The sequence below is a fragment of the Nerophis lumbriciformis genome, linkage group LG02, assembly GCF_033978685.3.
Source record: "Nerophis lumbriciformis linkage group LG02, RoL_Nlum_v2.1, whole genome shotgun sequence".
NCBI classification, from domain to species: Eukaryota; Metazoa; Chordata; class Actinopteri; order Syngnathiformes; family Syngnathidae; genus Nerophis; species Nerophis lumbriciformis.
Window position 1 is genome coordinate 31,210,676 of NC_084549.2, and position 27,133 is coordinate 31,237,808.

The 27,133-nt window shown below is 39.9% G+C and overlaps 2 protein-coding genes across 5 annotated transcripts in view; both read left to right on the forward strand.

Moving 5' to 3' along the window:
* The window catches only part of tsnax (translin-associated factor X), a 35,861-nt gene extending 31,273 nt beyond the window's left edge, over positions 1–4,588 (forward strand). Inside the window, exons 6-7 of the mRNA XM_061960819.1 lie at positions 3,740–4,106; positions 4,392–4,588. Of these exons, the coding sequence (XP_061816803.1) occupies positions 3,740–4,106; positions 4,392–4,405 (381 nt within the window). The 3' untranslated portion in view covers positions 4,406–4,588. The remainder of the gene's footprint in view (positions 1–3,739; positions 4,107–4,391) is intronic.
* An 11,331-nt stretch (positions 4,589–15,919) lies between these two features.
* disc1 (DISC1 scaffold protein) overlaps positions 15,920–27,133 on the forward strand; it is a 119,881-nt gene continuing 108,667 nt past the window's right edge. For all 4 annotated transcript variants that reach the window (XR_009815288.1, XR_009815289.1, XM_061960834.1 and 1 more), the window contains exons 1-2: positions 15,920–16,433; positions 26,132–26,913. Coding sequence is in view for 2 of the 4 variants with exons in the window: in XM_061960834.1 (XP_061816818.1) it covers positions 16,361–16,433; positions 26,132–26,913 (855 nt within the window). In the remaining 2 variants the exon portion in view is untranslated. The remainder of the gene's footprint in view (positions 16,434–26,131; positions 26,914–27,133) is intronic.

The following is a 27,133-nucleotide window of genomic DNA, read 5'->3' on the forward strand; positions in this document are numbered from 1 at the left end:
TCATATGCATTTAACAACTCTGCCTCTCAAAATTAACCGTTTTTAGAAGCAGCCAGAAAGTTGCCTAAAGATAGATCTTTACAGCAAAATCTATGCTAAATTTTGACCAAAAAAACATCATTACATGTTATGCAGACCAACAAGAAGTGTTTTAAAAATAGAAGAAAAATCATTAATTGACCCCTTTAATATTCCCCTTAAACAATTTTATTTTTCGCTTGAGTTTAACTTCTTTTCAAAATGTAATGTAGATGCTTACAAAATACATTTTTCTGTGCTCGACATCTTCCTTTGCTACCTCAAAATTAAGGCACAATTACAACTTCATATGTTTCAGCCCAGTCACTGCTGTTGTGTCCTCCGGCAAGACCCACCCTGCCGTATGACTGTTTGGTGGTGGCCTCAGGGCATAGTGAGTGACTGACAGAAATGTCAGTATGCCCCAGGGCAGCTGTGACGACAGACGTAGCTTCCCACCACCAGTGTGTGAATGTGGACTCAATAATGGGATTCTCAGTGTTAAGTGCTTTGAGTGTCCCGAAAGGCGCTGTATGATTCCAATCCATCCATCCATCCATCCATTTTCTACCGCTTATTCCCTTTGGGGTCGCGGGGGGCGCTGGAGCCTATCTCAGCTACAATCGGGCGGAAGGCGGGGTACACCCTGGACAAGTCGCCACCTCATCCAATCCATTATTATTATTTAATCTTTGCACATTTTGTATCCTCACGTAAGTTCTTGTACAGTGATTTTAGACGTTGTTAGATTGGGAGAACGTTGCTATCTTTTTACATTTCTGCACCGGACCTCTTCAACAATCTCACTCATATTGAAGCATGTAGAGACTGGGGTATACTGTATATTGTTTAAGTATGTCTGTCAGAGTCAAAGTGCATGAGTTTATGTTGTCAGTTGTGTTTTTATGCTACCAGCCTCAGTCAGAAATTATTTAGTAAATTTTCACCTAATATTATGATTGGTTGAGTCATGAAACAATGAAGAAATAATGACCGTTTATGCTTTTTAAAAGAGCTGAACCACAGAAGAAGGTCAACATTGTGTAGTGCTACTTGTTTAATGTGCTTTTAGGTACTATTAGGGTTGTGTCTTATAAACAGTATAAATGTTGCCAATGACAGAGCTTTTATTACTATTGTTACATCGTACAGTACAGTAATCTATTTATTTATTTATTTATATATATTTATATATATATTTATTTATTTTATATATATTTATTTATTTATATATGCACCTTACTGATTTTTTATCCTGCACTACCATGAGCTTATGTAACGAAATTTCGTTTTTATCTGTGCTGTAAAGTTTAAATTTGAATGACAATAAAAAGGAAGTCTAGTCTAGTATAGTCTAGTCTAGTCTAGTCTATCGTGATAATGCATGTTGAAGACACATTCTAGCTGTGTACCGAATATTTGACAGCAACATGCGAATGAAGGCGTCCTCAATGCAATGCAGTGTGCTCGGTAGCAGCTAATATCCCTAGACAGTGCAAACCCGCTTCTAACTCAGTAATCCTTGTCTGCATGGCAGAAATAAACTATGTTTCTTACAAGTAACATTATTATTAATGGAGTAGAGGACAAGGAATAGCTAAACATGCTACACTACACACCGGAGGAGGATTTAAAAAAGACATAGCAAACAGCTCAACAGAACGCTTAAGTGGGCGGCTCAATACAAATATCGATAGTAACAATACCAGTTATAGTAGCAGTATATAGTTGACACTACGGTGATTATATCAATATATTTTTTTATCACAATATATATTTTTTGTTTTCAAACCGAGGAAATAAGAGCCAATAGTAGTTTTTGCTTTTGTTTAATAATTTTGTACTATTAACTTTATTTTGAATAAGGAAATTATTTAATTTAATAATTGTGATCAAAAATTAAATAATTAAATTATCTTAAAAATGTTAAAGGGGAACATTATCACAATTTCAGAAAGGTTAAAACCATTAAAAATCAGTTACCAGTGGCTTATTTTATTTTTCGAAGTTTTTTTCAAAATTTTACCCATCACGCAATATCCCTAAAAAAAGCTTCAAAGTGCCTGATTTTAACCATTGTTATATACACCCGTCCATTTTCCTGTGACGTCACATAGTGATGCCAACACAAACAAACATGGCGCATAGAACAGCAAGCTATAGCGACATTAGCTCGGATTCAGACTCGGATTTCAGCGGCTTAAGCGATTCAACAGATTACGCATGTATTGAAACGGATGGTTGTAGTGTGGAGGCAGGTAGCGAAAACAAAATTGAAGAAGAAACTGAAGCTATTGAGCCATATCGGTTTGAACCGTATGCAAGCGAAACCGACGAAAACGACATGACAGCCAGCGACACGGGAGAAAGCGAGGACGAATTTGGCGATCGCCTTCTAACCAACGATTGGTATGTGTTTGTTTGGCATTAAAGGAAACTAACAACTATGAACTAGGTTTACAGTATATGAAATACATTTGGCAACAACATGCACTTTGAGAGTGCAGACAGCCCAATTTTCATCAATTAATATATTCTGTAGACTCATCCGCTCTCTTTTCCTGAAAGCTGATCTGTCCAGTTTTGGAGTTGACGTCAGCAGGCCAGGGAAGCTAGGGTCGATATTCTTCTCTTGATCATCTTCGGTGGCATAAGGGACGGTGTGAGCCAAGACATCCAGAGGGTTTAGCTCGCTCGTCTGCGGGAACAAACTGCTGCCATAGCTTGCCGTGCTACCGAGGTCCTTTGTCCCTGAATTGCTCACACACTCCGGCAGATTCAATGGGGGTCTGGCGGCAGATTTCTTTGACTTTATCGTTGGAAATGCATCTGCTTTGAGTGTCGCAGGATATCCACACATTCTTGCCATCTCTGTCGTAGCATAGCTTTCGTCGGTAAAGTGTGGGGAACAAACGTCCAATTTCTTGCCACTTTCGCATTTTTGGGCCACTGGTGCAACTTGAATCCGTCCCTGTTCGTGTTGTTACACCCTCCAACAACACACCGACGAGGCATGATGTCTCCAAGGTACGGAAAACAGTCGAAAAAACGGAAAATAACAGAGCTGATTTGACTCGGTGTTTGAGAAAATGGCGGATTGCTTCCCGATGTGACGTCACGTTGTGACATCATCGCTCCGAGAGCGAATAATAGAAAGGCGTTTAATTCGCCAAAATTCACCCATTTAGAGTTCGGAAATCGGTTAAAAAAATATATGGTCTTTTTTCTGCAACATCAAGGTATATATTGACGCTTACATAGGTCTGGTGATAATGTTCTCCTTTAAGTATCTGTACCCGCATTAGTATGACCAATACTGCCCCTGTAACTGTCTTGGTAGTGGCTCGATAGCCAGATTCGTAATACCACCCAAAACAAATATAAAGTAGAAGAATATGTGCTTTGTGTATTTTAACAGAACATAACCAGATATTAACAGCAAATTAACAAGTGGGTTAATAATAGAAATGACGGAATATGTTGCTGCATACCTTCAGCAGCTAAAGTAGGAGCATGTTTAACTCCTTTTAAAATGGTTCTGTTATTATTTATATGCCAAATAATATTTTGTGATATATCATTATCGCAAGAGGCTGCAATATACAGTATACTGCGATATAGATGTCATTGCGTCAATTTTCAGTGTGAATTGGGTTGCAGTTATTAATCATTTATTTTCCAAGGCTCAACAAATCAATTTCAAAAGTTGTGTTACCCTCAGGTCTCTGCTGACACACTGCCAACGGGAGCTCAGGTCCTGACCTTCCAGGTGATGCCGTCAGACTATCTGCTGGGCATAGCAGACCTGACGGGAGAGCTGATGCGCCTTTGCATTAGTAGCGTGGGCAACGGTGACATCGACACGCCCTTCCAACTGAGCCAGTTCTTGCGCCAGATCCACGATGGTTTCACCTTCATTGGGAACACTGGTCCTTATGAGGTTTCCAAAAAGCTTCACACGCTGCGTCAGAGCCTGGGCAAAGTGGAGGACGCCTGCTACACCCTAAGAGTTCGTGGTTCTGAGATTCCCAAACACATGTTGGCTGACGTCTTCTCCAGTCGGAATGCTCACATGGACCCAGAGGAAGGTGTGGTCTAATTATTTTACAAAAGTTTCTATAATATAGCACAAGTTAACTGTACTTTGTTACGTTTAATGATGTTCTTTCATATAACCGGTACAATAAAACATTGTTGTTGCAACGGCGCAACATATTTTTTCTGAAGATGAAGATATGATGACTTCAGCTGTTTCATAAGGATAATGATTCTACGCCAAGTATGCCCTGCTTTGCAAGACTTAAGGTTTCTTTGATAACGTGTGTGTTTATTTTATGTCTCTCTCTGCCCTCCCCTTCCCCTATCACACACAGATAATCTAAGGTAGAACATGTGACCTTTGTTCAGGCCCATTCTATGGCAGCCTTCTGACGCACATGCACGCTCACACACGCAAAACAACCCCTGCATGCTTGGCACGGAGCACCCCTTCCTGTTATCTCATCACCTATAAGTCATGTCACTTGTGTCTATAGCTTTTGCTATATAAACTATCATGAAATGTTGCAAATGATTGGAGATTCTTTGAATTTTCTCTTGTACGCATTCATTTTACAGCTTGTAGAGCTTTTACACAAGCTGTATTTAAGTGATACTTCATGTTTTGATAAATGCTTTTGCAAAATATGCTTTTTTTCATCTTGCGCCCTGAAGTTATGTAGTTTGAATAAAAGGGAAAGCCTGCCATCTGCTGGTAGATGTCACTACCTGCGTGCTTGAAGAGAAAAATCACACACAGGTCTATCCAATGGAGCCTTTAAAGCACACCCTCAGTTTTCATAAACATTTATCAACATTGCTTGTAATAATTTGCAGTGATATATACCTGCATCACATCTCTAATCTTCTAATATTTTGCCCTTCTTGTTTAACTGGACAACGTAATAAATATACATTGCAAAAATTAATTAAGGGAACACTTGAATACCACATGCCAGAGCCCAATAAATAGAATGTTCCAGTTGAACATACATGGGGCCTGATTTACTAAAGATGTGCGTGTGATAAAACGTGCAATCTTGATAGACCACATAAAGCTGATCTACTAAACTTGTGCACAGATGATGGTCTCTTACTTGAGCAGAATAAGGAGTGCAATCCATTTAACGTGTCTGTCTTCAGGAATATGTAGAATATATGCTGATCATCAGAAGGCCCACAATACTGGGAGGAGAAAATGCAGTCTAATTATTGCACACGGAGTGTGATTTATCAAGACTAAAACTGTTCTGTGGCTGCTGTGGACTTGCAAACTGGCAGTTGCGTAGAAATAGCTGTGAGAAAGGAGGTGTTTGCGTCCTACGTATACTTGTCAACATATATGGACTGTCGAAGAAAAGGAATATTAGAAATATATAACTATGTCCACAAAGAGCAGCATGGGGGACTACTGCAACCCACAGAAGATTTTAGTTGGCCTCCCCTCCAGGGAAGGTTCTATTTACAACATTTAACATGAAACACTATGAAGGAGGATTCGGGCCACATTGACAAAGTTGCAATATTAAAGGTTTGAACAAGATATCACACTAACAATATTAACCCATTAGCATGGCTATACTGGAGTGGGTATTTTAGTGTGTTTAATAAAAGTAAAAATAAAAAGTAAGAATGATCCAAGTGGCCCCCTGCATCTTTAATTTTTCAGTATGTGGGATCTCCTGACATGGATAGATAGCTAATGTGGTTTCACATGGCGGTGGTGGATGGAGGGAAACAATATGTCAAAAATACCTGATTGATTTCGGGTCTGAGGAATGGGAGGACCACTCATTCGCATCAAGTAGCCCCTTAAAGGGGTGTCAAACTCGTTTTCATTGGGGGCCACATTGCAGTTAAACTATCCCCAGAGAACTGTTGCAAGCTACACTACAAGCTACAAAAGTAGCTTACTACATCAAAGCTACATTTAACAGCATTTCTATATATAGACCCACATGTATAATATCAATGTTAATGGAACTGAGAGTGTACAAACTGACTCAAATAAGGGTCTGTTAATATTAACTATCTGTCATTTAGCTGGGGACACCCTACCACTGCCTTTCGGGGTCCCCTCACCCCACTATATGTAGTTGTTGTAGTTTGCCTTTTATATGGCCCATCCCTTTAATGTTATTCATCTTCTCTACCTACAGTAAAAAAAAAAACGGCATTTATCAATATCTTGACAAAAACAACAACAATGACTTGTGTGTTGTTTGGTAACAGTTGGTAATGGTTATGTGCAGTAAAACGTTCCATGAACTCAACTCACACTAATGTGTTCCTAAATTTGTGTTGGACTCTTTAGATGAAGAGAGCAGTTTTGATTTGGGCTTACAAGGTAAACAACTAAAAACTAAGGTTTTGGATATATATATATATATATATATATATATATATATATATATATGTATGTATGTATGTATGTATGTGTATATATATATATATATATATATATGTGTATATATATATATATATATATATATATATATATATATATATATATATATATATATATATATATATGTATCTGGCTAAGGACGTTGTCTTGATCACTAAAGGAAAAAACTAATCGGCGGGAGAGAAACCCACTGCCATGTTCAAGTATTTTTTTATTTTATTTGTCAGCTTGTGTCTGACTCCCTTGTTGTCATGTGACATGAGTGTGTGACTGTTATGATTTTGCTTTAATAGTTTCGATGATCCACCTTCTTCTCTTGCCTCTGATTGCCCAGTCCCTAGTATTTTGCCCTAACACCAACCGATCAATATGGATTTTCCCCGTATGTATGGATGTTCTCATTCATCCAGGTCATTGTATTTTCTTCATATTTTCTCTCTTGGTAGCTTGTAGCTTTGATGTAAGCTACTCTGCTACATGGCTCTAAAAGTACAAAACCCAGTGAAGTTGGCACATAATAATAGTAATAATAATGGATTAGATTTTATATCGTGCTTTTCTATTATTAGATACTCAAAGCGCTCACAGAGAAGTTGGAACCCATCATGCATTCACACATGGTGGTGGTAAGCTACATTCGTAGCCACAGCTGCCCTGGGGTAGACTGACGGAAGTAAGGCTGTCAGTTTGCACCTATGGCCCCTCCGACCACCACCTATCATTCATTCATCATTCATTCACCAGTGTGAGCGGCATCGGGGGCAAGGGTGAAGTGTCCTGCCCAAGGACACAACGGCAGCGATTTGGATGTCCAGAGCCGGGGAGCGAACCTGCAACCCTCAGGTTTCTGGCACGGCCGCTCTACCCACTACGCCATGCCGCCCCACCATCTACAGTCCGTAATATCATAAAAAGGTTCAGAGAATCTGGATAAATCACTGCACGTAAGCAACAAGGCTGAAAACCAACATTAAATGCCCGTGACCTTGGATCCCTCAGGCGGTACTGCATCAAAAACCGACATCAGTGTGTAAAGGATATCACCTCATGGGCTCAGGAACACTTCAGAAAACCACTGTCAGTAACTACAGTTTGTCGCTACATCTGTAAGTGCAAGTTAAAACTCTACTATGCAAAGCGAAAGCCATTTATCAACAACACCCAGAAACGCAGCTGGCTTCGCTGGGCCTGAGCTCATCTAAGATGGACTGATGCAAAGTGGAAAAGTGTTCTGTGGTCTGACGAGTCCAAATTTCAAATTGTTTTTGGAAACTGTGGACATCGTGTCATCTGGAACAAAGAGGAAAAGAACCATCCGGATTGTTATAGGCGCAAAGTTGAAAAGCCAGCATCTGTGATGGTATGGGGGTGTATTAGTGCCCAAGGCATGGGTAACTTACACATCTGTGAAGGCACCATTAATGCTGAAAGGTACATACAGGTTTTGGAGCAACATATGTTGCCATCCAAGCAACGTTATCATGGACGCCCCTGCTTATTTCAGCAAGACAATGCCAAGCCACTTGTTAAAACAGTGTGGCTTCATAGTAAAAGAGTGCGGGTACTAGACTGGCCTGCCTGTAGTCCAGACCTGTCTCCCATTGAAAATGTGTGGCGCAATATGTAACTTAAAATACCACAACGGCGACACCGGACTGTTGAAAAACTTAGCTGTACATCAAGTAAGAATTGGAAATAATTCCACCTGAAAAGCTTCAAAAATTGGTCTCCTCAGTTCCCAAACGTTTACTGAGTGTTGTTAAAAGGAAAGGCCATGTAACACAGTGGTAAAAATGCCCCTGTGCCAACTTTTTTACAATGTGTTGCTGCCATTAAATTCTAAGTTTATGATTATTTGCAAAAAAAAAAGTTCATCAGTTCGAACATTAAATATCTTGTCTTTGCAGTCAATTCTAATTGAGAATAAGTTGAAAAGGATTTGCAAATCATTGTATTCTGTTTTTATTTACGAATTACACAACGTGCCAACTTCACTGGTTTTGGGTTTTGTAGTTAAGCTACAGGAAAAGCTACTCGTTAAAAAAGTAGCTAAGCTACCGCCAAGGTACTGGAAAATGTAGTCAAGCTACCCATCACTGCCAAGCGCAACAGTGAATACATATGAATATTGATGTATGATCCCTTCATTACACAATTGCCCATGTATTTGATTATAATATTTTTCTAAAGGTACAAAAAGACGGATAACTTGCTTTAAATCTAAAGTCACGGTGACAAGCAGATATGTAAGCATTTATTTTAACCCCCAAAGACCCCTCAGCCCCGCCCCCTTATGTTAAGAATATCTTCTGTTGAGAGTAATTCAACTTGATAACCTCTCAGGTTCATCAGGTGTCTTCCAAGTAAGCAGGTCAGCTCATTTGCTTCTGTTGCATCTGACCAGTCTACCTCTCAGGGAATTAAAGTCACTGGTCAATCCCAACTTCTTTCAGATGAAATATATGCAGAGTAAGAAGGACCATCAAGACAGAATAGGAATATTATCATGTTTTACTGAAGCTTCAGGAGACCAGCCCACATCAATACAGTCATACAGTCATCTCGGGATGGTCTAACATTCAAACAGGAAGAGACAACTTCTTGAATACGCAAACAGCCCCCACACTCTCCAGAAAGTAATACAGGTTCATTGTTCCACTACAGATAAGATATAAGGGGATGCCCCAACTCCTACATTGCAAGCCTTCAAGGTAACACACACAGTTTACTTGCTGACATAAAATGAAAAAATAGAAAGAGTACAAATGGAAAAACATTAGCTGATTTAAACATGACTATGAATAAAGAAAGTACTCTTAAACATATATGCATTCTCCACACTTCCCAAAGGACATTAAGTGCTTCTAATGTTTAATGCGGAGCAGGTGATCTCCCTCTGCATGCAAGGCTCGGCCCACATCTTGTCCTTCTCATACTAAGTGTGGCCGAGGAGTGCAGACAACGCGCTGTTGTGTTGAGAAAACTCAGCCTTTCATCGCTGAGTCTTGTCCATCATTGGTCTGCCAAACTGAATGCATGAAAGGAAGATGAAAAGACTTCATTGTCTGCAGAGACTTCTCCTGCATTTCTTCAGACACATTTGGTTGTTCATCGTATTCAGAGTTTGATGTAAACAGTTTGTATTGTGTTTTCTCACATGCACTTAAACATACATTAAACACAAGTTGTCATTATGCTGCATATATATATGGTACTGTATATCTAACTGTGGCTGTGTATCACAAATACGATAGATACTAGTACACCTGAATCAACAATGATATATATAATAGCATATATTGTATCTTATTAAGTATTTTATTTTACTAGCATTCATGGTTTGATGACTGGACCGCTGCTCACGATTTCCAGCAGCACTCATGCATACTTAACTGTAGGCAGTACACAATTGTCTTGCTACTCACTTGTGTTGCCAGCCATTTAGACAATAATGCTTGTGTGTCGACTCATTATCTAGCGGATCATTAATCTATATAACGTGCAAGCTGTACTGTTCTAAAATGGTACCTCGGTTTTTGTGATTGGTCCGTTCCAAAGGCGTTGTTCAAAGCATAATTGTATGAAAACGCACACAAAACACGTTTTATAGATAAAACTAATATTTTTACATGCAGAACACAAAATGCATTTAAAAGACAAATTAAATTGATGGATTAATGTTTAATATCACTTTTGTCTATATTAAAGACAAGCGACTGCTGGCAAACGCCAGACTTTGCTATGACTTTTGTCTTGAAATCAGTTGGTCACTTTAATCTAGCTTTTTTTTTTTTTTTTTTTTTTTTTAATAAAAGTGCTGCACGGCACCTAGTTTGGACAATGGTTGCGAGCTGACACAAATTTTGTTTACATCAATCATTGCAATCAGTGGGTAGAGTGGCTGCCTTGTAACCAGAAGTTAAAGTACCACTGTTAGTCACACACACACACTCGGTATGGTGAAATCATCCTCTGCGTTTGACCCATCCCCTTGTTCCACCCCCTAGGAGGTGAGGGGAGCATTGAGCAGCAGCGGTGGCCGTGCTCAGGAATCATTTTGGTGATTTAACCCCCAATTCCAACCCTTGATGCTGAGTGCCAAGCAGGGAGGTAATGGGTCCCATTTTCATAGTCTTTGGTATGACTCGGCCGGGGTTTGAACTCACGACCTACCGATCTCAGGGTGGACACTCCACTGAGCAGGCTACTGATTCCATCCAAGCCTGGCGAGCTCATCGTTGAGCAAGACACCAAACCCCTAACTGCTCCTGATGGATCGTGGTTAGCGCCTTTGCTTGGCTGCTTCTGCCATCAGAGTTCCACAATTATGTTGTTCTTAATGTGCAATGAAAATACAAAACCCAAAACCAGTGAAGTTGGCACATTGTGTAAATAATAAATAAAAACAGAATACAATGATTTGCAAATCCTTGTCAACTTATATTAAATTGAATAGACTGCAAAGACAAGATACTAAAAACTTTTTAATTTTTGGCAAATATTAGCTCATTTGGAATTTAATGCCTGCAACATGTTTCAAAAAAGTTGTGTTTGAATGCTCATCAAACACTTATGTGAAACATCCCACAGGTGAACAGGCTAATTGGGAACAGGTGGGTGCCATGATTGGGTATGAAAACAGCTTCCATTAAATGCTCAGTCATTCACAAACAAGGATGGGGGAGGGTCACCACTTTGTGAACAAATGCGTGAGCAAATTGTTTAAGAACAATATTTCTCAACGAGCTATTGCAGGGAATTTAGGGATTTCACCATCTACGGTCCGTAATATCATCAAAACTTTCAGGAAATCTGGAGAAATCACCGCACGTAAGCAGCAAGGCTGAAAACCAACATTGAATGCCCGTGACCTTCGATCCCTCAGGCGGTACTGCATCAAAAAGCGACATCAGTGTGTAAAGGATATCACCACATGGGCTCAGGAACACTTCAGAAACCCACTGTCAGTAACTACAGTTCGTCGCTACATCTGTAAGCGCAAGTTAAAACTCTACTATGCAAAGCGAAAGCCATTTATCAACAACACCCAGAAATGCCGCCGGCTTCGCTGGGCCCGAGCTCATGTAAGATGGACTGAGGCAAAGTGAAAAAGTGTTCTTTGGTCTGACGAGTCCACATTTCAAATTGTTTTTGGAAACTGTGGACGTTGTGTCCTCCGAATCAAAGAGGAAAAGAACCATCCAGACTTTTATAGGCGCAAAGTTCGAAAGCCAGCATCTCTGATGGTATGGGGGTGTATTAGTGCCCAAGGCATGGGTAACTTGCACATCCATTAGTGCTGAAAGATACATACAGGTTTTGGAGCAACATATGTTGCCATCCAAGCAACGTTATCATGAACGCCCCTGCTTATTTCAGCAAGACAATGCCAAACCACGTGTTACAACAGCGTGGCTTCATAGTAAAAGAGTGCGGGTACTAGACTGGCCTGCCTGTAGTCCAGACCTGTCTCCCATCGAAAATGTGTGGCGCAATATTAAGCCTAAAATACCACAACGTAGACCCCGGACTGTTGAACAACTTAAGCTGTACATCAAGCAAGAATGGGAAAGAATTCCACCTGAGAAGCTTCAAAAATTGTTCTCCTCAGTTCCCATATGTTTACTGAGTGTTGTTAAAAGGAAAGGCCATGTAATACAGTGGTAAAAATGCTCCTGTGCCATTTTTTTTGCAATGTGTTGCTGCCATTAAATTCTAAGTTAATGATTGTTTACAAAAAAAATTATGTTTCTCAGTTCGAACATTAAATATCTTGTCTTTGCAGTTTATTCAATTGAATTTAAGTTGAAAAGGATGTGCAAATCATTGTATTCTGTTTTTATTTACGAATTACACAACGTGCCAACTTCACTGGTTTTGGGTTTTGTAAAAGCCTATTTCTTTTCTATTCTATAAGCATGCATGAGGCAGCGTTGCGGCACAACACGTCACACTGTCGTGATTCCACATAGGCTTATGTGCAGTCGTGCGTGTTCTGGTCGCCCCTCCCCTCTTTACATCAGCAGGGAATTACTAGGTAGATCTAATCTTTAAGGTAATCTGAGCGTGCCTTACAGTATCTATTTGAAGTGGCAGACTGCAAGCAGCACGTGCAGCTCTCTTACAGGAGGCAAATTCCAGCTCTGCCATCAAGGTGGCAGTGAAAGCTCTCTCTGAGCGCCGTATTTCCACTGAGGGCGACTTGTCCAGGGTGTACGCCGCCTTCCGCCCAAGTGCAGCTGGGATAGGCTCCAGCACCCCCGCGACCCTGGGAGGGACAAGCGGTAGAAAATGGATGGATGGGTTTGGTTTACTGAAAACACACACTAATGCTCTCGTTGACTTTGTTTGGACTTTCACTTATGCTACATGTTTTTTATGACGGCTTATTGTGCAGAGACTGAGTCACCAACATGTGCATAATGGAGACAGTGTATGAAAACCAACACACATTTTTGGTGAAGATTTTGAATGAAAATGTTGCATTCACCCACTTTACATAGCATTTTGGAACAATCAATCAATCAATCAACCAATGTTTATTTATATAGCCCTAAATCACAAGTGTCTCAAAGGGCTGCACAAGCCACAACGACATCCTCGGTTCAGATCCCACATCAGGGCAAGGAAAACTCAACCCAATGGGACAATGAGAAACCTTGGAGAGTACCGCAGATGTGGGGAGGCCCCCTCTAGGGCGACCGGTGCAATGGACGTCGAGTGGATCTAGCATAATATTCTGACAGTCCAGTCCATAGTGGATCTAACATAATAGTGAGAGTCCAGGGTGAGGTGATAGAAGAAATGTACAAATATAACAAATCCATCAGTGGCAGCATAGGAGAGAGTTGTGTACAAGTTTCACTTTTGCATCTCATTGCACATAACTGTGATGCGTTCAAGGACCCTTGATTGAAGTTAGAAACAGAGGCGTCATTAGGTTTTAAAGACAGGGGGAAACTTGACTCCCAGGAGATGCACTAATAATAATGTAAACATGAGCCGACATGACAGTTTAGACCAGGGGTCCCCAAACTTTTTGACTCGGGGGCCGCATTGGGTTAAAATAATTTGGCTGGGGGCCGGGCTACATATATACATATATACACATATATACATATATTCCTCACGCACTAATTGACTGAAAGAGCACGCATCATGCACGCTATGCATGATGTCAAGTTATCGATGGGAAAATGCATTTTTAGACAGTATGATTTGCCTGAGCGGCTAAGAGACCTCGAGAGTAACAAGTGGTAGAAAATGGTTTGGAAAGGACAGATTAAAAAAAAAACAAAAAAAAAAACAACACATTTTTTAACTTGGGACTTTTCGCGGGCCGGATTTTGGACACTGGCCGCGGGTCGTAGTTTGTGGACCCTTGGTTTAGACCAGTGGTTCTTAACCTGGGTTCGATCGAACCCGAGGGGTTTGGTGAGTCGGCCTCAGGGGTTCGGCGGAGGTCAAGACACACCCGACTAATCGTGTAAATCAAAACTTCTCCCTATCTGCGTATTACGGATAAGGCAACAGCAGAAGTCAGACTGATTTGCAGGTGTGTAATTTGTTGTGAGTTTATGCACTGTGTTGGTTTAGTTGTTTGAACAAGGTGATGTTCATGCATGGTTCATTTTGTGCACCAGTAAAAAAACATGGTAACACTTTAGTATGGGGAACATATTCACCATTATTTAGTTGCTTATTAACATGCAAATTAGTAACATATTGGCTCTTAACATGTCATTATTAAGTACTTATTAATGCCTTTTTCGGCATGGCCTCATTATAACCCTAACCCTCTAACCCTGGCCCTAACCCTCTAACCCTAACCCTAACCAAATAACTCTAAATTAAGTGTTTGTTACTTAGAATGTGTTTCCCATACTAAAGTGTTACCAAAAACATATAACTTTGTCTTGAATTTGAAAAAAAACAAACATTTTATTTTTCACTAAAGAAGGGTTCGGTGAATGTGCATATGAAACTGGTGGGGTTCGGTACCTCCAACAAGGTTAAGAACCACTGGTTTAGACTGTTTGGCACCAACGCCACCCTTGCCTGCTCTACGCCAGCTCAAAGCTGCGGCGCCACCCGCGCTGCCCGTCTCTTTCAACGGCAGGTCGTTGCCTACTTTGCTTGCTGTGGATCTTCTGAGAATGCCACGACCTGCTCTGCCTCCGGTGGGTCCTCTTCATTAGTTCTATTCAGTTCCACCTGGTGCTGCTTCATTATTTCGTGTATGCCATAGTGTGCTGTTACTTTCTGAGTTCCTGCTAGACCTTTGTTGTTTTTCTTCTGCCTGGTTCCTAATTAAACGACCTTCTGCCTGCACAACGCTTGCCTTTTCTGCATCTTGGGACCACGCCAATAGCCGGGAGACGGAACCGTCACCTTCATAATAATAGGGATGGATTATTATGAACCTTATTATCCACTTATGATAATACACATGAATCAGCTAATCTCTATACTCAGAAGTAAACATAAACATGACATCCATCCATTTTCTACCGCTTATTCCCTTCGGGGTCGCGGGGGGCGCTGGAGCCTATCTCAGCTACAATCGGGCGGAAGGCGGGGTACACCCTGGAGAAGTCGCCACCTCATCACAGGGCCAACACAGATAGACAGACAACATTCACACCAATTTAGTGTTACCAATCAACCTATCCCCAGGTGCATGTCTTTGGAAGTGGGAGGAAGTCGGAGTACCCGGAGGGAACCCACGCAGTCACGGGGAGAACATGCAAACTCCACACAGAAAGATCCCGAGCCCGGGATTGAACCCAGTTAAAGTACCAGTGATTGTCACACACACACTAGGTGTGGCGAAATTATTCTCTGCATTTGACCCATCACCCTTGATCACCCCCTGGGAGGTGAGGGGAGCAGTGGGCAGCAGCCGTGGCCACGCCCGGGAATCATTTTGGTGATTTAACCCCCAATTCCAACCCTTGATGCTGAGTGCCAAGCAGGGAGGTAATGGGTCCCATTTTTATAGCTATTCATAATAATATTTAAGTGAACTTTGTTATGGGTATGGAAAAGGTGTTAGTTTATTTTGAACATTACAATATTACAATATGATGCATAACATATTTCCAGTTTCTCAATACAGCATGTTCGAAAAAGAATAGGGCTTATTGAATCCTACCCCTTTTCGTATCATCGTAATTTCTAACACATTTGTTTGTATAAACGTGCAATCTTGATAGACCACATAAAGCTGATCTACTAAACTTGTCAGTGTCTCTTACTTGAGCAGAATAAGGAGTGCCATCCATTTACGTATGTATAAACGTTAACTCATCAAAATGCTGTCAATGACAACATGAAGCTTGTGGGTGGACTATGAAGTGTGTGTATGAAGTGTGTGCAACATTCATAGGATGCTTTGCTGTACAATTGAAGGCGGTCTGAAGGAGGCTGAATTGGAGTCAAATTCCTGACCGCCTCGTAGCTCCAACACGACGCACTCAGGACGCAGCGACTACCGATGGACTCATTGATGATCCACACAATCGATAATTATTAATTATTAACGCCAGGTGGTCTTTTTAACACCACTTGTGGACGTTTTCTTTGTTATTCCTACAGAAGGTCATTTCGTCTCTCCGTGCGTAACTGGACTCACTGCTTTGCGTCGGATGGTCCGTTACAAGTTCTCTGTTCCGTTTTAGTATTTAAAAATGTTTATTTAAGACGTTTAGTAACACTTTTTAATAGTTACTTGTAGCACTCGGATTTCAAAACAAAATATTTAATTCTCCACAACGGAAGTGAAGTGAGCGTCGTGGACTGTCTGCTGTCGTGTTCCAAACATGGAGGATGTAAGAAGTCCATAACCACTAGTTGGACCTCCTTCTTCTCCTTCTTCTTCTCCTTCTTAATGTCGACATGTTTGCTGGACTGCTGGGCCTGAAATGTCACCGCAACTCTCCGCACCGTCACAGGGAAGGAGTCGTAGAAGGTATGGTGTCATTTGTTGTTTTTGATACTGCTCGTAAACTGGAAGGGATTCTCCAGCGGGAGGGACAAAGGTTGACTTGTCAAAACACAAATGACAGCAGCAGATCAAACAAAAGTAAGTCCGTTTCCCCCCCCCCAGGGATATACCTCAACTTACGAGCCACATTTGTGACATAGCTCTAAACTCAGGATACTTGTATGTAAAATCTACGCCTCGTAGTAGTAGGGACATGTAACATGCATTTTAAGTAGAAAAACAGACTTTTGGATAAGACATATTGTGTAAAAACTGTAGAATGGAAGGAGTTTTATGAAGTAATGCAATATTAATGTATAGTCTTTACCTTGGAGAGCAGTTCCAGTTGCTTCCCAGTCAAACACACCATCAGCAGCTTTGCCATATTTTTATGGACAAATGTGTGCTACTTAGATATTATTTTAACTACAGATGCCGATAAATGCGTTAAAATGTAATATAGGAAAATATCGGTATCGTTTTTTTTATTATCGGTATCGTTTTTTTTTTTTTTTTAAATTAAATCAACATAAAAAACACAAGATACACTTACAATTAGTGCACCAACCCAAACAACCTCCCTCCCCCATTTACACTCATTCACACAAAAGGGTTGTTTCTTTCTGTTATTAATATTCTGGTTCCTACATTATATATCAATACAGTCTGCAAGGGATACAGTCCGTAAGCACACATGATTGTGCGTGCTGCTGGTCCACTAATAGTACTAACCTTTAACAGTTAATTTTACTCATTTTCATTAATTACTAGTTTCTATGTAACTGTTTTTATATTGTTTTACTTTCTTTTTTATTCAAGAAAATGTTTTTAATTTATTTATCTTATTTTATCAATTTTTAAAAAAAAGTACCTTATCTTCACTATACCTGGTTGTCCAAATTAGGCATAATAATGTGTTAATTCCACGACTGCATATATCGGTTGATATCGGTATCGGTAATTAAAGAGTTGGACAATATCGGAATATCGGTTATCGGCAAAAAGCCATTATCGGACATCCCTAATTTTAACATTCTTGGCTGGCATTAGACTCATTTTGCTCCAGTATGGTGCAGACCAGTGTTGTCCCGATACCAATATTTTGGTACCGGTACCAAAATGTATTTCGATACTTTTCTATACTTTTCTAAATGAAAGGGACAACAACATTGCATGTTATGGTACATTAAACATATGTTTCTTATTGCAAGTTTGTCCTTAAATAAGATAGTGAACATACAAGACAACTTATCATTTAGTAGTAAGTAAGCAAACAAAGGCTCCTAATTTAGTCTGCTGATATATGCAGTAACATATTGTGTCATTTATCATTCTATTATTTAAGTATTAGTTGCAAATGGCCCTTGGGCCGCAGGTTTGAGACCCATGCCTTAAAGGCAGAAAAAAAAATCAGACCCACTCTTGCTGCCAATCCTGTATAGTTCCACATTTTCATAGTTGTTAGTAGACGTCATGTTGTGTTCCACAAGCCACAATTTACACTGATGAGGTACATATGGTGTAATTAGTAGACTTCATGGTAAACGTGTGCACAAAGCTGTCAAAGTCCAGGTGTGTAACAGTACGGTATGTAAATTTGTATTTGGGATTTTTGAAAATGCTGCAGCGTACCTAATTCCCATGCACTACACGTTAATTAGTAAATGACAGGAAGTATTTTTTGCATCGTGCATTTACTTGGCAATCAAATCCAGGTGCATGCTAAAGGTGATGCGCAGATCCAGGTGCGCATTGCACCTTCAGAAGCCCAAGGAGTGGTGTGGAAGTAGAGATGGGGGAAATAATCGATTTTTAAATGCATCGCATTTCGGACATAGCTGATTATAGAATCGATCACTAAATGTCAATAATCGATTATCGATTTATTTATTGTAAATAAGGTAATGCAGGTGTAACAGAGTTAAAAATGCACTTTATTAATATTTTTGAATGTTTTTATTTTGTTATTTAAGTATTGCGTTTGTGTGAATTTTATCTTAAAGAGTTCTTTATTTTTGTTGTATTACTGTTATTTTATTTTACTCCCTCCTGTCATTGCATACCGTCAACCTTCTGTAGTTTCCTGTAGCTCCTCCCCTTCCTCCTCACTTTGCTACTTGCAGTGCTAAGGAAGCAGAGCGTACAAGGAGTCACAGAGAAGGAGTTGATGTGATTTTTACTTCATTTTCAGAATAAAACCTCCTGTAAAGAAGTCTATTAAGTGATTGCTGTCTGCAAAGCCTTCACAAGTACAGACCTGTTACACAGATAGTTCTAAAATTGGGCTGACTGCAGCGAGCCACCTCACCAAGACATCCGACCAGCTCCTTTACAATTGGGCACTTATATTCCAGTTTTGCACACATTTCCATTAATTTAATAAATGTGGGAATTTATTTAACTGTTTATGATTCCAAATGAATAGTTTTTTTTAAAGTTGCTCGTGATAAATGCTTATTTAGTGAAACAAAAAGAAATGTAAAACTGCATCAGTACACATAAATTAAAGATGCATCAATAATCGATTTTTTGAATCGAATCGTAGCTCTTGAATCGTAATCTTAATTAAAATCGTTAGGTGCTCAAGGATTTTCTCCTCTCTGTGGAAGTGTGCAGAGCACTTCCATAAGCGTGCAGCCCAGGTAGCTTTGACTAGCGGGAGCTGCGTTAATTACACCTCGCCTTTCCAATGAAATACATAAACCATTGGTGTCGAAATTATTGGTCCGCAGCACATTATAGAAATAACATAAACAAAAATGAAGAAACACAAAAATGGTAAGATAATGCGAAAATACGAAATTGATACAGAAAAAGATGAAAGGCTGATACCAATAACTAATAATAACAAAAAGATGTATGCATATATAGTATATATACAAAACCCAAAACCAGTGAAGTTGGCACGTTGTGTAATTCGTAAATAAAAACAGAATACAATGATTTGCAAATCCTTTTCAACTTAAATTCAATTTAATACACTGCAAAGACAAGCAAGATATTTAATGTTCCAACTGAGAAACATAATTTTTTTTGCAAACAATCATTAACTTAGAATTTAATGGCAGCAACACATTGCAAAAAAGTTGGCACAGGGGCATTTTTACCACTGTGTTACATGGCCTTTCCTTTTAACAACACTCAGTAAACGTTTGGGAACTGAGGAGACCAATTTTTTAAGCTTTTCAGGTGGAATTATTTCCCATTCTTGCTTGATGTACAGCTTAAGTTTTTCAACAGTCCGGGGTCTACGTTGTGGTATTTTAGGCTTAATATTGCACCACACGACGTCCACAGTTTCCAAAAACAATTTTAAATGTGGACTCGTCAGACCATAGAACACTTTTCCCCTTTGCATCAGTCCATCTTAGATGAGCTCGGGCCCAGCGAAGCCGGCAGCGTTTCTGGGTGTTGTTGATAAACGGCTTTCGCTTTGCATAGTAGAGTTTTAACTTGCACTTACAGATGTAGCGACAAACTGTAGTTACTGACAGCGGTTTTCTGAAGTGTTCCTGAGCCCATGTGGTGATATCCTTTACACACTGATGTCGCTTGTTCATGCAGTACCGCCTGAGGGATTGAAGGTCCATAATATCATCGCAGTGCAGTGATTTCTCCAGATTCTCTGAACCTTTTGATGATATTACGGACCGTAGATGGTGCAATCCCTAAATTCCTCGCAAAAGCTTGTGAGAAATTTTGTTCTTAAACTGTTCACAAAGTGGTGACCCTCGCCCCATCCTTGTTTGTGAATGACTGAGCATTTCATGGAAGCTGATTTTATACCCAATCCTGGCACCCACCTGTTCCCAATTAACCTGTTCACCTGTGGGATGTTCCAAATAAGTGTTTGATGGGCATTCCTCAACTTCCTCAGTCTTTTTTGCCACTTGTGCCAGCTTTTTTGAAAGATGTTGCAGGTGTAACACAGGTGTCAAACAAACGTTTGAACGTTAAGTATCTTGTCTTAACAGTCTATTCAATTGAATATAGGTTGAAAAGGATTTGCAAATCATTATATTCTGTTTTTATTTACGATTTACACAACGTGCCAACTTCACTGGTTTTGGGGTTTGTACAACAGTTATAGCCTTTATAAAGGCGACAAAAGCAGTGAGCTTGTTTTGGGGGTTGTGTGCTTTTTTGCTTTGTCTACTCAATACTCAAACCCAGCTGCTTTGTGATCCTCATGTGACCATACAGAAAGTGATTTTTTACAGATGCCTCGTCACACCTGCCATGATAGAGTTGAGTTGAGTTCAGCTGAGTTTGAGTTTATTTCGAACATGCAAGCATACAACATGCTACATCACAATTTCCAGTTTCTCTTTTCAACATGTTCGAAAAGGAGTAGGAAGAAGCAGAGCTTATTTAATCCTACCCCTTTTCTTTTACATAACAGTTGCTAAAACTTTTGTTCACTTCCTGTTCTCAATGTATTCACAATATACTCCATAAGTAATCACAATAAAAATAAATAAATACATAAATAAATAATAATTGGTGAAGTAAGTCATATTTTATATGGTGAGATAAGTGAGATTATTTTGGGAATGAAAGAATAGATGGATGAAATAATTTCAGAATGTTTATCATGGTTCTTCTTCTTTGTACTTTGTAGACACTTTAAGTTTGAAGAGTTTCTTGAAGTGGATCATATTAGTACATTGTTTGATTTCTTTGCTTAATCCATTCCATAATTTAATTCCACATACAGATATACTGAAGGTCTTAAGTGTTGTACGTGCATACAAATGTTTTAATAGATATTTCTATTAGTCTCTCAAAAAGACAGACATACAGATAGATCCATTGATCGATAGACTTTCACTTCTCGTTGTGCTGGGTTGCAAGAAGTGTGGCGTTGCACATCTACAGAGGCACACTGCTTCTCAGGAGCCTGCCATCATGCGGATCTGCTGATGAGTGTTTGTGCGCGTGTGAGGGTGCTGAGTTTGTTCCTCAAACGATTGTGTTTTTACGAGATCCTCTGCATTCCTCCCTCTTGTGCCAAAGCAACTTTAACCTCCCCTATAGGACATGATGTTTAAATTGCCAACAGGGCCTCTTTACTGTAATCTCCTAAGGTAAATAATCAAACCCCTTCTGACTTGAAACACTTACTTTTTTCCCAGACTTAAGTATTTTTAGTCACATCTTGTTATGGGTTACACTGAGATTCTTGCTGATGTGGAAGTCACTTGTGGTAGATTCCCTCTTCCCTTTTCACTTTTTGTCGGGATTCCTGCCAAGCTATTTTAGCTCAAATCCTGCCAGGAAACAGTGAATGCCATAACTCGGAACAGCTTCAGCAAAGATGTACAACTCACAAGAGGCCCCGAGGCATTTCCTTCCCTTTACTGGGAAGAACAGCCTTTGTGTCATCGAAGAATGGCAACGTTGCAGCGATCAGCAAACCTTTACCCTTTTAGTTACCTGGATCCTGTCTTTCACTTTTTAGGGCGAAGTATATAATATCACAACAGATGGTGGCGACTTGAAAGTGAGAGGGTTGCAGTGCCTACACTGGTTATGGATCAATGGCCACGTTTACAAAGACGCAGTAACCAGAGCTTTAGTGCAACGTCTCAATGAACAGAAGGCACAATGACAGCAAACCCTTTCACTTGCAATCCGATTTCAGTGTAATGTTCTAACTCTCTAGAGTGGTACTTCCTGTCCCCCCTGCTTTTCACACTCACATAGGGAGTGGTTGAGCAGTGACATCACAACAACCATTGTTTCCTGGTACAATATTGTGCACAAAAATGCATCACTCTAAATGGATATTGTGTAAAAATACCTTATAATCTAGTTTTCTTGTAGTTTTTTTTCCAAAGACAGAATGACCATTCCGTATCTAACAGTCTTTGTGTGTGTGTGTGAGTGGGAGCTGAGCATGCAGCGAGTCAAAAATGAAAGAGAGCTGTGCAGCTGTACACAAAGAGGCTGTTGATTCTGGACATTCAAGCCTGTCTCTGTCGCTGAATCCTACACATAGCATGTATAATCATCTAGAGCAGGTGTCAGAAGAAAAAAGTATTCATCATCGTGCTTCACTTTTAGATAAAAAGTCTTATAGCTTGATTTACTAAGGTCCAAATACCTCCTATTATTATAAATGTGCCCGTTACTACATTACATATATACTGTACTTAAATCATGTTTATAAAACTTTAATGGAGGTGTTTGGATGTTTTGTAAGGACTTTATACACACAATAGAGCAGCTCCCATAGGCTCCATTGAAAGAAGACTTTTGATCGAATTTATTAAATATTTAGAATGCATTAAAAAAAATACATCCGTTGTCATGTCTTTATATTGAATATGACCGATAGACAAAATTCCCCAAAAATTGCAGTTCCACTTAAAGAGAAGCAATTCACTTAGCACAAGTATAATACTTCAGCGTGTGTGCTATCAAGTTTGCTCTTGTTTTAGTACACACAAACTTCCAAATCAGGCCCTTAATGCTAGCAAAAACTCCCTGAAAATTAAATGACATCATACGGACAAACTTACAACATTGAAAAACCTTGCCACTTTACTGATAGAAAATAATAATATAACGTGGAGTTGTTCCAGTCAAGAACAGTTTCAAGAACAGTTACAAAAACAGCTAGAGTACTCTTCTTGGAGAAATGTGTAGCGTGTCAGTGGGAATTGTGAGGTCAGTAGGGCTGTGTTCGATGATTTTCATAATTGAATCTGATTTGTAAGATTTTGCACACCGTTGACGATCAGTGGAATCTATGGCGTTGAGAAATTAACAGATTGTGATGGTAGGTTGAAAGTCGAATCAAACTCCGTCGAATCGAATTGTCAAATCTTTTTAAAAACAGCCCTAGTGGTCGGAGATCACAAATGTTGAACCCATAAGTACACTTTTTTTTTGAAGACTAAAGTATCCTTTTTTTGAAGACTAAAGTATCTGACTGTAATCTTCCCGCCAAATTTTGCAATTACAGTATTAAACACACATAACAGATATTACTGTGCGTATTAGTCATGTAAAGAATAAATATAATTTAAAAATACATTACTTGATGTTGAAAGTCACCATAAAGCGGTGGTTCCCAGTTGTTGTCTGTCATGCCATCGTTGGGGACGGACATTTTTTCATGCTGCCTCTAAATTGAAAAATTATTTAGAACCTGATGTTTTATCTAGTCATCTGTACAAACCACTCTATGAGTTTCAGGCACCAGCGTTGTGCACAGAATCACCTGATTATCAAAATAGATGATAAAGTGAGCTATAATTAAAAAATGCCGCTTTTGTAGGAAGGAAAAACAGGGAAGCCTACATACCAAAATTTATGTATTAAAGACATACTGACTAATCCAGGTGTGGGCAAACTACGGCCCGCGGGCCACATCCGGCCCGTTGGTCCCTTTAATCCGGCTCGCCAAACATTAAAACAGAATTGAGCAAAGATCTGTTTTGAGAATTGCTACAACAAAACTGATACTAGACTTCGACGCACTGGCAAAAAAGGGTGACCAACAATCCTGCTATGTTTATTTGATGTTCTGATATAATACTGTTGAAAATAGATGTATTATGATCAAAATAGCCCATGTTTGTGAAGCATACTCTTAGTTCCAATAGATATGATATGCTCGCTTGGCCCGTCTGTCAAATTTTAAAAGCCAATGTGGCCCCTAAGCCAAAAAGTTTGCCCACCCCTGGACTAATCACTTGACCTAAAAGGTCTCGATGTAATCTCGTTACAGGAGAAAATTAGCAGCTATTACATTTATGACACACATGCAGAAGTTACATGAATTCCAAGAGGTGCATGTCTTGCCAGAACAAAGGCTCGAATTTGAGAGCAGGCTCCAATGAACACAAAGTCTATCCACAGTGCAAAACTAAGTTACTAAACCTGCTCATCATTGCGGAAAATAAACGTATCACTTATCACTGCAGGACGAGAGCAAAAGGAATGGTCAATCAATCGGTCGATCAATTGATAGGTTTTATTTTCAGCAATTTACTTATACAGTGTTAGCTGGATTCTAGAAGCAACACTTCAATCCAAATCATCCATCCATTCATCCATTTTCTACCGCTTGTCCCTTCAATCCAAATCAATCAAACTTTATTTATAAAGTGCTTTTCATGCATGAAAAATCCAACACAAAGTGCTTTAAAGACTTAAAAACAATGCCCCATGACCCACATCTCTCATCATCAATCACACAAACACACACACACACACACACACACACACACACACACACACACACACACACACGCACACACACACACACACACACACACACACACACACACGGGCACACAAACATACAGTGAGCCGGGTGAAGAAACACTAAAACAGGACCCCCAGGATGCTGACACAAAGCACCCCACAGCCATGGCCGTTATAATCCCTGATGCAGAGGGATCCCTCTGAGGAACGCCGGAAACTAAAAATAGTAAAAATAGTAAAACATGTAAAACATGTAAAACAGTAAAAACCAAGAGTAAGGATAAAACATGAAATATGAGTAAAGATGAAGATAAAACATACATCTATACAATAAGTATACAATAAATAAATATCACTAAATAAAATATAGCATAACTAATAAGAAATAAAAAAGACGGTATGGATGACGTCAATAAAAAAAAAAAAAAGTAAAAGCCTTTTCAATAAGATTGATCTTAAACCTACTCTTAAAAACATAAACGTTCTCTGCAGCCCTGGGGTCCTCCGGCAAGCTGTTCCATAGACAGAGGTCATAATAGTGAAAAGATGCCATCCTGTGACTTTGTCCTGACTTTTGGAATAATTAGGAGACGAGTGCCAGAGCATCTTAGGGTTTGTGAGGGTTCATAAGGTAAAAAAGCAAATTTGGAAGAAAGTGTTACCCAGAGAGAGGGTTGAACTCTGGCTATATGCTTAATATGATAAAAACCTGCAGTATTTTTGTTATAAAAAACCCCGAAGGGAATAAGCGGTAGAAAATGGATGGATGGATGGATGGAAAAACTAAGGTCAGAGCTGAAAATGACACCCAGATTTTTCACTCGGATTGATGGGATCAAGGACAATGATTGCAGTTTTGATATGTGTTTCTTTCTCAGGGCCTCAGGAACAACGTCTAAAATTTCAGTTTTGTCCTGGTTAAGCTGTAAAAAGTTATCTGCCATACAGGTTTAATATCTAAAATGAAATTGAAAGAATAAAAAAAAAAAGCGTAAACTTTTGCCTCTAAATTGTAGGTATAGAAATGACCAAATGTTCTTGATCAGAGCAAAAAAGGGGCTTACTTTTGTGCATATATTGTGATTCAAAATGGAAATATGAGCTGCACAGAAGAGGCGTGAGAACCTCTCCTTTGCAGCCTCTTTTCAAATATAAACACCTCAGATGAGCAGGCGTGGCTTAACTGCAGATGACTGTGTGATTTTGGTATTTTCCAACAGCTGGAGCAAAAGCCTGGGAACTCACACACACATCTGGCTGTGTATTTCTTTTCAAACATTAAGCAATGGTAGCGTTAGGAGTACCATAACTGACCATAAAATCCTCCATTTAGTTTTACCAGTGATGCAAGTCTACATTCCTGAGCAACTGGCACATTTAGCGCCACATGTTCCTTGTGTACTACTTATGTTCCGTGTGAGTCACACTTTATCTCGGAGCTTAATGGTTAATCTGTGTATCGCCAGGTGGCATGGCCTCAGGGACAGCTGGCAGCTTCAGCCGTAAGAGGCTCCACCGGAGGTACATGAGAGAGGAGCAGTGCAGGCCACAAACCACTACTGATGATCAGGAAGACGAGGATGATGTTGACACTTGCATGAGTGAATGTCAAACTGATGCGATGAGTCTATCACCTGCTGGCAGAATATCCCCAATCAACCTTCTACCAAATGATGACATTCCTTTTCCCTCCACTAACTGCAGTACCCTCAATGGTGCTTCCAATCACTGCAGGGAACTCATGTTAAAGCCAGACCCAGTCCTACTTCATTCAGCTCAGGCCAGACTGGCTACCCCAGAAGACTCTTTCAACTCCAGCTTCAGTTTTATTCAGCAGTCTCTCTCTACACCAGCACGAGATTCTGGATCCCCTCAAGCCACAAAAGTGCCTCATTTGTCTCATATTAAACCAGCATCTTTGGATCAGCCTGAGTCAAAGCAGTCACCCCTGATCACCTCGACCTCTGTCCCTGGCAGCCATGAAGACAGGACGACCATCTCACTATTAGGTGGAAGGTTTTGGGGTGAACGTGTGTGGGGCAGCAGGGATGTGGATGGTGACTTTCAGTGTACGGATACAGAAGTCACCTCGTCACTGTCACTGGACTCAGACACGGCCTCTGCATCCTCGGTCACCTCGGGATACGAGAGCGCCACACCCGCTTCCGACCAAGGCTGGGACAATTTGGTGAAGAAGTATGACCGCGTGCTGCAAGACTGCCTGCAAAGCAACCGGACACACACTAAGGTGATTGAATGTTTTCACTAGTACATACTTTTTAATGACATGAACGTTTCGTATCATGGCTATGGTTATCAATATTATCATGGTATTGTTAAAAGTGCTCAAAAAGTACACTGAAATATTTGAACTAGCGCTGTCAAATGATTATCTTTTTAATTAGATTAATCATGATTAATCACAGGTTATTACTTGCTTGCATAATTTAAACATTGGACACAAATGC